At 39.7% G+C, this 10,896-nt stretch overlaps 1 protein-coding gene across 1 annotated transcript in view; it reads left to right on the forward strand.

Moving 5' to 3' along the window:
- Positions 1-8,844, forward strand: part of LOC137915673 (adhesion G protein-coupled receptor B2-like) — a 71,231-nt gene extending 62,387 nt beyond the window's left edge. The window contains exons 17-22 of the mRNA XM_068758819.1: positions 3,399-3,502; positions 3,801-3,903; positions 4,278-4,428; positions 6,760-6,829; positions 7,805-7,875; positions 8,729-8,844. Of these exons, the coding sequence (XP_068614920.1) occupies positions 3,399-3,502; positions 3,801-3,903; positions 4,278-4,428; positions 6,760-6,829; positions 7,805-7,875; positions 8,729-8,844 (615 nt within the window). The remainder of the gene's footprint in view (positions 1-3,398; positions 3,503-3,800; positions 3,904-4,277; positions 4,429-6,759; positions 6,830-7,804; positions 7,876-8,728) is intronic.
- The last annotated feature ends 2,052 nt before the right edge of the window (positions 8,845-10,896 follow it).

Consider the following 10,896-nt stretch of genomic DNA (forward strand, 5'->3'; position numbering starts at 1 on the left):
ATCATTTTCAGAGAGGAAACCAGCAATCATGTATTTATAGTATCTCCGTGTTGTTGTGATAACTGAGATGGTGCGATGAAACACACTGCAAAAGATGCCTTCAGACACTTACGTTAACAGAAACAATAATAAACAACCGTTATTCCACATTAAGATGATGCCCACTAATGTTTCATATTTTGCAAATCCAGCTGCTCTCGAACAACATTAGCATTCGTTTCTAGTTACCGCAAACTTTTCAGCCTTTTTGTTGTTAGTCGACACAAACTCCTGATGGAAATGTCTACCTCTCATTAGCTACGTTCCCTGCCTGAACTGAACACGTAGCACATACTGGTGGTTTTTAGAGTTGTAAAAACTAAAACACGTGCACGCTCTGTGACTATTCCATCATTTAGGACATGTCGTCCGACACTTGACACTAACGTCGCATTAGTCCAATATGCGAATATGGTAATATATCAGCCGCTTTTTCATAATCTGCTGAATGGCGGTATGAAGCACCCGCTCGGTTCATAGCACTGTTGTGCGCGCAGAGCAGCTAGCATGGCTAGTGTTAGTTGTATTTGACTAATTTCACATTATTTTGTCTTCGTGTTCATTTTAGCATATGATGTTTTTGGTTTTCAGGAACTTTCACCAGACATTTCATTTTCATAATCCATATAGGACTGCAGTGTGAGACAGTGCAAAAGCACCACATGGGTAGAATATATAAATACTGTATACAAAAAGAATCTTGAGGACTTCCTTGCAATAGAGCCATGGAGGGGTGGGGGGGGAGAGTTGAGGTTGCAATGGACATGGATTCAAATAATGGATTGGGCATTTCTGATGATGGAGTCGGGGATAAAGGAATGGGGAGAATAATGGGCGGCAGACGGGGAGAAAAGGTGGGGAGGTAGCAGGATAGGTAGGAGTGACAGGAGGAGGAGTGTCAGTGAGAGGAGATAAGTAGGTTAAACTTCCTGAGCTTAAAATAGCTATCTCCTCCACCACATGCTAGCCAAGCTGCCCATGGGAGCCTGGCCGTACACAGCACAGCCTAATCCGGAGCCTCTCTCTCTGTGCCCCCGCCCCGCCAAAGGCAACATAATATCACTCTGTCCATTTAGATCAGGGTATTTGTGTGATTATATGTCTTCAAGCTTGGTGTGTCTCTGCCTGCGGTGTTTCCCTTTTTTGGGTTTCATTCCCTTTGTAGCATCCTTCCACATTATGAAATCCAATGCTTAATCTTATAGTCATGCACACAAACCGTAAATAACCATATTGTCCAACACCCATTTTATGCTAGGAATAACAGCAACATACAGTATTTGTCAGCCGTTTGCAGATAGTACGTTTACTGATTACTACAGCCTTAAAATTATCCAACCCCTTAATGACTCCTTCATATCTGCAGTACTATGTAGCAGATGCCATTCTTGGGTTTATGTAATGCAACGGCCAGAGATTGGATTCAAGTCAAGCACCTAATCATCTAAGATTTCTTCTGAAACTGGATGGACTTCATGTTCTGCTTGGGATCTTTGTTCTTTTGGAATTTTCATTCATGGCCAAGCTTCACCCTCCTCACAGATGGATAAATATTTTGCCCTAGGATTTTGTGACGTCGGTGAAAGATTAAGCCTAACTGAACTACGGCACCCGCTTCACCTCCGGACTTGATGCTGATCCATAAGCCTCTAAACAGCATCGAAAAGCATCTTTGTCTCTCAGTCTCTTCTGGAGCTGAATTTCATTTTGCTTTTGGGTCAGCAGTGGTGAAGGTATTGGAGTTTAGACATGGAGCTCTGAAGTAAACTTAACAGGAAAAACCTTTTGATTAAACTTCTAACAAAAAATATATGAAAGTTTGCACTGTTTTTTTAACAACAACTTTATGTTATCGTATAATTGATACTGCAAACAGTGTCTAACTGTTTTAAACTTGTAACAACAATCAAAAGTATGGCATTTTGTTGAATGTGGAGAGAAATTGTAAGAAGAAACTGAGTAACATAGACTGTTCTTGTGTGCTGTAATCTGGTTACAGTACACAATAAAGCCTATATGCAATGCAGGTTGGGTTATTTGCTTCTGTGACCCAAATTAACTAATTAAGCTGTTCATCAAATATACATGATGTTTGTAGTTTAAAATGTAATTAAATTGCAAGCAAAACTTTATTCCATTAACTGTCCAGAGGCTAAAGTAAGAGAACGTTTTTTAAAGGCAGTATAAAAGTAATCCCATGAGCATATACGTGTGAGTGTGAGGGTTTATTCCCCCCCACATCATCCTCATTTCATCCACCATTGTCCTTTAACCGTCATCTCTATGTGGTATCAGACACTGCATTGTTCTTATCTCTTCCCCTCCTTTGAGACCTACGTTTTCCTAAAGCTGATGCATGTGGTATCTCTTTCTTCTTTTTCGTGGCTTTCTCTTTTCTTATGAGGCGGCTTTGATTATGTTTCATCTATACCTATCTGTGTGTTTAGGTATGTGTGCACTCACAATGATAATCTGCCCTATTCCACTTTCCACTGGATAAATTGGTTTCCTTTGATGGTCCATGGAAAACCACGAAAGGAACTTTCTCTGGGTGTCTTTTCTCCTCGTCGGTTCCCTCTTTTTTAATCCTTCCTTTCTTTTTCTCATTTATCTTTAACTCTCCCCCACTCCCCATCGCTCTGTGATTTGCTCTCCTTCTTGCTTTAGATTATCTTGAATAGACATGCACACGCTCGTGCACTGATTTTCAATTACTTGGCACGTCTGCCTGGACGTGCTTTTGTGTCTGACTATGTACTTTATTTGCAGTAAAAAGACACCTCATTAAGTGTGAGTGGACATGGTGATGAACATTGGGGATTTAAGGGAAGGCTAGCTGCTCTAGGAGGTAAATTGTGTGATTGAGAATTTAAAAGCAGGATAAACATGAGGTCCATTTGGTGCACGGTGGGGTGCATGCGCTCTGCATGGCAGCAGTTGCTGTTCATCATAATATTGATGCTCCCTAGGACAGAGGCAGATCAGAGTTGCTGCGGGTATCCATGTCAATATGTTGTCTTTCTATATCATTGTATATGTAATATTTGAAAGTAAGGTGATGTTGCTATCAGCCTTTAATTATTATATCAGTGCATTCATTCTCAAGGCTGCACAGTGGCTAATTCATGTAGGCAATATGATACCGGATTGCCGAGTAGCATTCCAGATGCTGAGGATGCTCAGAACTCTCATTGTGATCTTTGTTTTATTTTTGCTTCGATTTCTAAAGTAGCATTGTGCAATAGAATGTATTGTATTACTAGAAACTAACTATCGGCCCCATCGTACCTGTGAGATTGTTCCTTGCAGCAGAATCTAATCCCCCTTTGTCTTTCCTTCCTTCTTTTATCTCTCTTTAGGACATGGGTCCAACCAGCATCCCCTCGGTACCCCTCATGGTGGGCTGTGGGGTCTCCTGCACTGCTCTGCTCATACTCCTGCTAATTTATGCTGCCTTCTGGAGGTACACACACAATCACACACTGATGTTATGAAATCCAGGCTCACAACTTCACTAATCAGAACAGTTTTTACTTCTTTTTTTTAAATCACGAATCAGGTTACAAAACACATAAAAGGAGCCCAATAAGGAACAAATAATTTGGTTTCAGCAGGGGGTGGTAATTAGTTTCTGGTTACACATGTGACAGATGGAAGAGTCAAGCTTATTAATCTGCAATGTCCAAAGTGATGCTTCTCAGTCCATCAGTCTGTCAGTAATACGTCACCTGTGTGTCGTTCTCTCACTCGGTGCTCTGTAGGTATATTCGTTCGGAGAGATCCATCATCTTGGTGAATTTCTGCCTCTCCATCTTGGCCTCCAATTTATTGATTTTGGTGGGACAATCTCAAACGCTTAGCAAGGTAAGATGCCGGCCACAGACGGAGCAAGTTTATTACCCCACACGTAGCAAATTTCAGTTTTATGATTTCAGGGAGGCTTCTACTGTATAATACCAGGAAACCAAACTGTCAAAAAAAAATCACACTACAGAAGACAAGGTTGAATCAGCGAAGCTCTGAAAAGAACAGGAAAATGTTTTAGTACATTTCACCAAGCAAAAAGTCATTGTATGGCAGAGAATCCAGGTTAAGTGCTGACCCTTCAAACACAAGGTCCTTTATCAGACTCCTTTTCTCTTCATCATCCTTATTATGTGGAGATTTCTATTTACTTTGCTGCTAAATTTATTGATGCTGCTTTCCATTGTTTCTCATGCTTTCCTTTTTCTCTGAAGGGCATCTGCACTGTGACTGCTGCCTTCCTGCATTTCTTCTTCTTGGCCTCCTTCTGCTGGGTGCTGACAGAGGCATGGCAGTCCTACCTAGCCGTCATCGGCAAAATGAGGTCACGACTCATTCGCAAGCGTTTTCTGTGCCTCGGCTGGGGTGAGCGCCCGCAATATCAGTCATTACCACAAAAATGGCTGCTGCATGTCCGTCACTCTTGGTTTTCGATTCAGCCAGCCAAAACATTCTAGTGCTCGTCAGTCACAGTGTTATGGTTTCCAACTGCTTCATCAATTTAAGATGATGTTCTCATTCTCACCATAATCAATATAATTCTCCATGCCTAAAAATAAACAATCCATCCCTTGAAATCTTTGCATTTTCCAAAAAGTTTTCATGTTTATTTTCATTTAATGTGATGTATGGCAGCGTCTTGTTTCATATGCTTTTGATGCCACTTTTTATAGAGTTACTGTTTAGCTTTATTTAATAACAATATGAATTTCCATACATATTTCTGCATGACAGAATCAACATCATGTCTCCCTTGCTGTACCTTCAAAAAAAGAAGGCAGCAACATTCATAAACATCAACATCTACCGTTAAGTACTATTAATCATTTGCACTAGTCCATTGTGTGTTAATGACTTCCTGTAGTTTGAGAGAGAGCATTCAGTATCATGGTGGCATTCACAAATTCACAAAGCTAAGCTGCTGATGTAAGTTTCGGCTGTTGCTGTTCCTGGAAATATGAACTCCGTCTGTGCCGGAGGGTTTTCAGCATAACAAACAAAGCCATGTGATTTGTCAACGGGATACTGATGGAGTTACCGTCATGTGACCGGAATTACTGATGAAAAGCATGAAGACAGAAACAATTATATGAAATTGTAATATATTATTGAGGAGCGCTGTTTAAATCACTGACTGTATGCTCAGTACCAAAATAATAATTCACATTTATATCCAGGGGTGCACATAAGTGGTGGTCAAGATAAAATATGTTTGAGATGTATTATCTGTCTAACAAGATAAAGAAAATATGAGTTTAAGATTCAATTGAACACCACACGACAGAGGGGCAAGAGGCTGGTGAAAATATGGAGGTTATTACCTGACATTCAAGTGCTTAAAAAAAGTAAAAGTCTGCTTCATGCAGTGCAAATATGAGCACCAAGCAATACATTCAGGTCCTCCTTTGTGAACAAGACTAAAAATATTACGCACACACCTGACTAAAATGGATTTTTAATAAAAAAAAAAGTGTCACATTCACAGTAAAGGTAATCTTCCTGCTGATGTTGCCTTCACCTCCTTAGTCACTCTATTGTGCTTTCCACTCGACGTAATACTACCTGATGCAGCAGCTACCAGGATCATCAAAATGTAACAAGATAACTCTGCATAAAACTGGCACGATGCTTTGAAACCTATGAAACCATCCACCACAAGCATAAGGCGCGCACACACACACACACGCGCACACACACAAACACACACAAAGGACTTTTCATTTCACGTTGTATTGATCCCATCAGGCTAATCTGCCAACACGCTGATGCCCTCAGCTGATACTGCAGAGGGAGAATCTAGAGATTGTTGTACAGTCAACAATAGTGAGAGATGCATATCTATTACCTGTGTTATTGTGTGTGTGTGTGTGTGTACCTCTGTACATTAAGTGTTTTTCTCCATAAATTAGGCGAATGAAATTGGTTGCCATGGAAATAGCTCATTCGGTGTGTGACTAGAGCTACGCTACATTAGCAGCAGTGTATGTGGTTGTCCCTTCACCAAAGTGAGATATCAGTAAATGGTTAATAGTTGTTGTTTAAGTGAAACTTTTTGCCTGATGGTTATTGGACCAGCCTGGCTCCCCACCATCTTATTTGGTAATGTTAATGTGACTTTTTTCTAATTACTTTTTCATTTACAACTATAATTACAGCCTTATTAATTACACGAATGTTTCAGAGCCAAGCTCATTAGGAGCCCAGCATATTTACGTCTCCTTTTGGCAAGTGCTCTGTGCCCGTGTTTCAATTGCTCTCCTTCCGCTCACACACACACACACACATGCTAACATGCAGACACACACAAATTGCTTGATATGGCTAATTAATGAATGCCGGCTTTATGCTATATGTTACATTCTCTATTGTCGGCACTCAGCCTCCGTGGGTCACATACAGCAGGATCAATGAGCACAAAAAGACAGTGGAGCAATAATCTACTTTAATGCTAATTGAGAGATTTCATTGCTGCTGATGCCCGATTTTAATGTCTGCATTTAAGTAGACCTTTGAATGGTACAGTCACTTTCAATTACACACACACACACACACACCACATACTACTATTGTATGGGTGCTTAGCGCTATCATGTGAAGAGTGCCATCGAAGTGTTCCATCCTGGATGACCAGCGGGCCTCAGTCAGTTCAGACCTTCCTTTATTGTTTTCTTTTATCTGTCTTTCTGTTTCCTGCAGGTCTTCCAGCCCTGGTTGTTGCAGTGTCAGTGGGTTTTACCAGGGCGAGAGGCTATGGCACAGTCAGCTAGTGAGTTCTTGCCCCCAATGTGTTTAGTTTAAATAAAAAGTACAGAGGATTCATGCCACGTTTAAGACAAATAAATATTTTAAAGCAGAGGTTTAAATCTAAAGAATAAGAATACATTTTTATTGTCTGAAAGGCAATGCTGTCAATGGTTTTCAAAATTCTATTGCAAAATCATCAACCCCCCCCAAACTTATTTCACATTCTAAGTATTTCTCTGTAACATTAAATATTCATTACCAGATAAGCATCAAAGAAGAAGCCTAAATAAATATTTTATGTTAGCTCACCGTGAATATTTAAATCAAAGCAGAAAGTATCTGATTGAAAGTGATTTTAGGGATGCTTAAACAAAAGATGCACAGGTTCCTCGAGGCATCATTTTCTGTCCAGATGTCATTTCAACAGCAACGTGTATTTTGTCCACACCAGAGCAGAACACTCAAACCCCACTATTGACAGTTGTTACCAAGCCAATCATTAATTCCTAAGATCTTAAAATCTATTTGTAAATTTTGTTCTCTCATACTTGACTCATTGGCTCATCAAAGGAAGGACTTTATTAGAGCTTTTGGCCTGTGTGTTTTTCCAGCTTGCTTTTCATTGAGCTGCAATTAGGACAACAGAAGGGCCTGATTATGATCTGATTACATTACTAGAGGATACATTTAAACTCATTAAGGTGCAGTAGCTTTTACTCCAAATGAAATTTCATTTGAGAATCTGCAGATTGACATAATAAATATGCTCAGCACTGAGGGCAATAGTTTCAAGACCAGCAGAAGCATAGAAATGCCTCAATATCTCGCTCAGAAAAAAGCAAATAAATATAATATTTTATTGCTGCATACTCCTCGTGGGACAAGACTTTGTGCTCACAGAGTATGAAAAGTGGATCCTGGATCTTGAGTGCGGTAAACCGATATCCGATACACCATCTGTGAGTTTTGATATATTTTGTTTTTTTATTCTCTCTAGTTGCTGGCTATCCTTAGAGGGCGGGCTGCTTTATGCCTTTGTTGGCCCTGCTGCTGTCATCGTGTTGGTGAGTTTGTTCAATGCATGTGCTCTCTTGCATTATTCCTCAAAGGTTTTGTCCTCCAAGCCTCACCTGACCTCTGAGGACTTGCCACTTCTTTTACTCGAGCATGCACATTTAAGCCCATACCCAGTGTGTCCATGACCTTCTCTCAAATGATGAGAAAAGGACTTTGGCCCTTTAGTTTAAAACGTCAGCACAAAAAACCTTGAAAACAAGAGTTTAAAGGCAATGCCTCTTACGCTCAGAGGTAATTCCAGCCCAGCAGCCGAACACTGTACCACATTTAAAAACTGAGTCACTTTAATTGTAAAAGAAATCATTTTGAATGTAATAGTTTGCATCAATATTAAAATGTCTTATGTTCGCATTTACAAAGTGCAATAAAACAGACCTTAAGATAATAAAGATTTTGATATATTTGTATATTAAGTACAAATGTATGTGACTATTTATTGTCCTGCAGCAACATTTAGTGCACTGATTACATCTTAATGGTGTTTTTTCACCCAGTAATTGTGTGCCTGCTTTATGTGCCTGTTTTCAGGAATAGCTACAGTTTTCCCCCTGAATGAATCCCTGGGTGGATTTTTCCACCACTCACCCAAATAAGGATGGGGGATTAAACTTTAGTTTGACAATTATTGCTGTTATATATATGCATTATATACTACCTTTATTTGAAGGTTACATGTAGATGGTGTTTTATGTACATACTGTAAATATTTAATAGCAAAAAGTAAAAAGAAATATGAGCCATTTTGCTTCTCTGTGGATAAAGGTCAAAACTATCATGTAAAATCAAGTGCCAGTTATCAACAAAGGTTTATGCATGTGTCCGTTTCTATCTGGTGTTTTCTCAGACCGTTCCCAAATCGCCACCCTTGTTTTCCTCCACAATGTCGATGTACTCTCCAAACTCCAGCTGCCGCATAATGGTCCCCGGCCCCCTGGTGTTGTTGCTGAGGCCCCACTCTAACAAACAGCTGTAATGAGAGTGGGACGTCAGGCAGAGAAACACAGACCTTCCCACAGGACTATTCTCTAATTAATGAACCTGGCCTTGGGCAAATAGCAGCGCAGGATGATGCTGACTCACAAAGCTGTTGCCTGGCACGACTGGCATGACAATAGCCTAGGTAGTCGTCAACGGCAACACACACACAGATGAAAGGGAAGGAGATCACAGAGAGAGAAAGAGAGAGGAGTCATTTTTAGCAAAATGCAAAAGCTTCCAGATGCACCGTGGATGAGGCAAAGAAATAGGCTGCAAGTAAATTTCCAGTTCTTTCAAAAGCTAAATATATATATATATATATATATATATATATATATTCTGTCTGCATCAAAGTCAGAACTACTGAACTACTCGTCATTTTCCTTTCTTAGTTTTTGTAACTATATATTGAATCTGTATCACTTTTTTTAGTGACAGATGAAGGAAGGAATCCAGGCAGATGTTCAGTTAAGGGCATTTATAAGTATAGGAATCCATGTGAAACACACCATATAGCACCACATGTGCGTGCTATATGATTCTATAGATCTTCAGTGCAGGGCTGACATCCCAAGAAATATGGACAAATGAATAACCAAACAGAGGCTCTACAGAGAAATCCAAGGAGGCTGGAAGAAACAGATGAATGTTGTAAATCAGGATTAGGTAGAACATGTCGCCAGCATAGAAAATCTTCCATATGGGCAGGATTTCAGAGTGGTATACATGTGGCAAGACTGAGCTGAGATCCGGTGTGTGTGTGTGTGTGTGTGTGTCTCTAATGGAATCTCTATTACTGGGTCACTACAGCCAGATGTTAAATAGGCTTAGCTATGGACTGTAAAGTTGTGACGACAAATGGAACATTTTTAATACCACAGAAGGTTGAGGTGGATAAAGAAAATGCATTTCCCTTTAGTATAATCAGGAGCGGGTAGATTGATTTTATGTCAAGTAAGCATAAGAACTATTAACTCATTCAGTACCAGCGGTTTTTGCTTATTTTGCCCTATATTTCAAGACCCACAGAATATTATGTACTATGAATATGCAGACAACAAACCTACCATATGAAAGATTAAAGTCTCATCTTTCATCAGAAAAACAAAGCGTGTTCCTACTGTTATTGGCCGTTGAAGAGAGGCAGAAATCACCAAAATCAGCGTTTTCCAACAGAAAACAGAAAACTAGCTTTTTGTTCAAAGACACATTTCGAGCTGATCGATGACTTTAACCCAAATATTTATTACTTTAGTGACAGATCAAACATCTCAACAGTTGTTTACGTCTAGATAACAATAAAAAACAACACTGAAAAAGAGCTTTTGATGTTGTAATAACACATTTATTTACAAACAATACAACAGTTGCTCCTTGCGATCCAGACGGGAACCGCTCCAGGTCAGGCTCACTGTATCCGTCCAAAACCGAACCTGAGTCCGAACCCGTCAGAAAATGGTATCGCCACACAACCCGCCACCGCCCCGTCGTTTCGGTACTGAGTGAGTTAATCAGCTGACACAAAAGCAAAAAAGATGAGTGTTAAAGTATTTGCCTCCACCAGGGCAGGAGGTTATGTAATCGCCGGCTTTGTCTGTCTGTCTGCCCGTCTGTTTGTCTGTTAGCAGTGATTGGGATCTTAAGGCTTCTCTCACATGGGACCAAGTCAACGTTCAGGCATTTTCAGTCTCAAGTCTCTGGGAAAATTAAAAACTCATCTTTAAACAACTGAAACATTCAGACAAGAAACACCAACAATTCAGTTGGTGATGAGAAAAGAAAATCCAAAGGGTTAATTTTCACATCATCAGTCACTAAGATATAATTTATTGATGAAGTTAATTGGCTCATTTTCATCAATCTCTTCAAATAATAGGACTTTTAGAAAGTAATTATCATTCAGTGAATAATGCAAATGTATTCTATTGTTGCTTCATTTAATTACAGATTGAACTGGTCTGATACCTTCAAATAGAAAATCATTCAAAAATTGGCATAAACTCTAAATCAAAGCCAGCTTTGTTTTAGAAGAAA

The sequence above is a fragment of the Brachionichthys hirsutus genome, unplaced genomic scaffold, assembly GCF_040956055.1.
Source record: "Brachionichthys hirsutus isolate HB-005 unplaced genomic scaffold, CSIRO-AGI_Bhir_v1 contig_518, whole genome shotgun sequence".
NCBI lineage: Eukaryota > Metazoa > Chordata > Actinopteri > Lophiiformes > Brachionichthyidae > Brachionichthys > Brachionichthys hirsutus.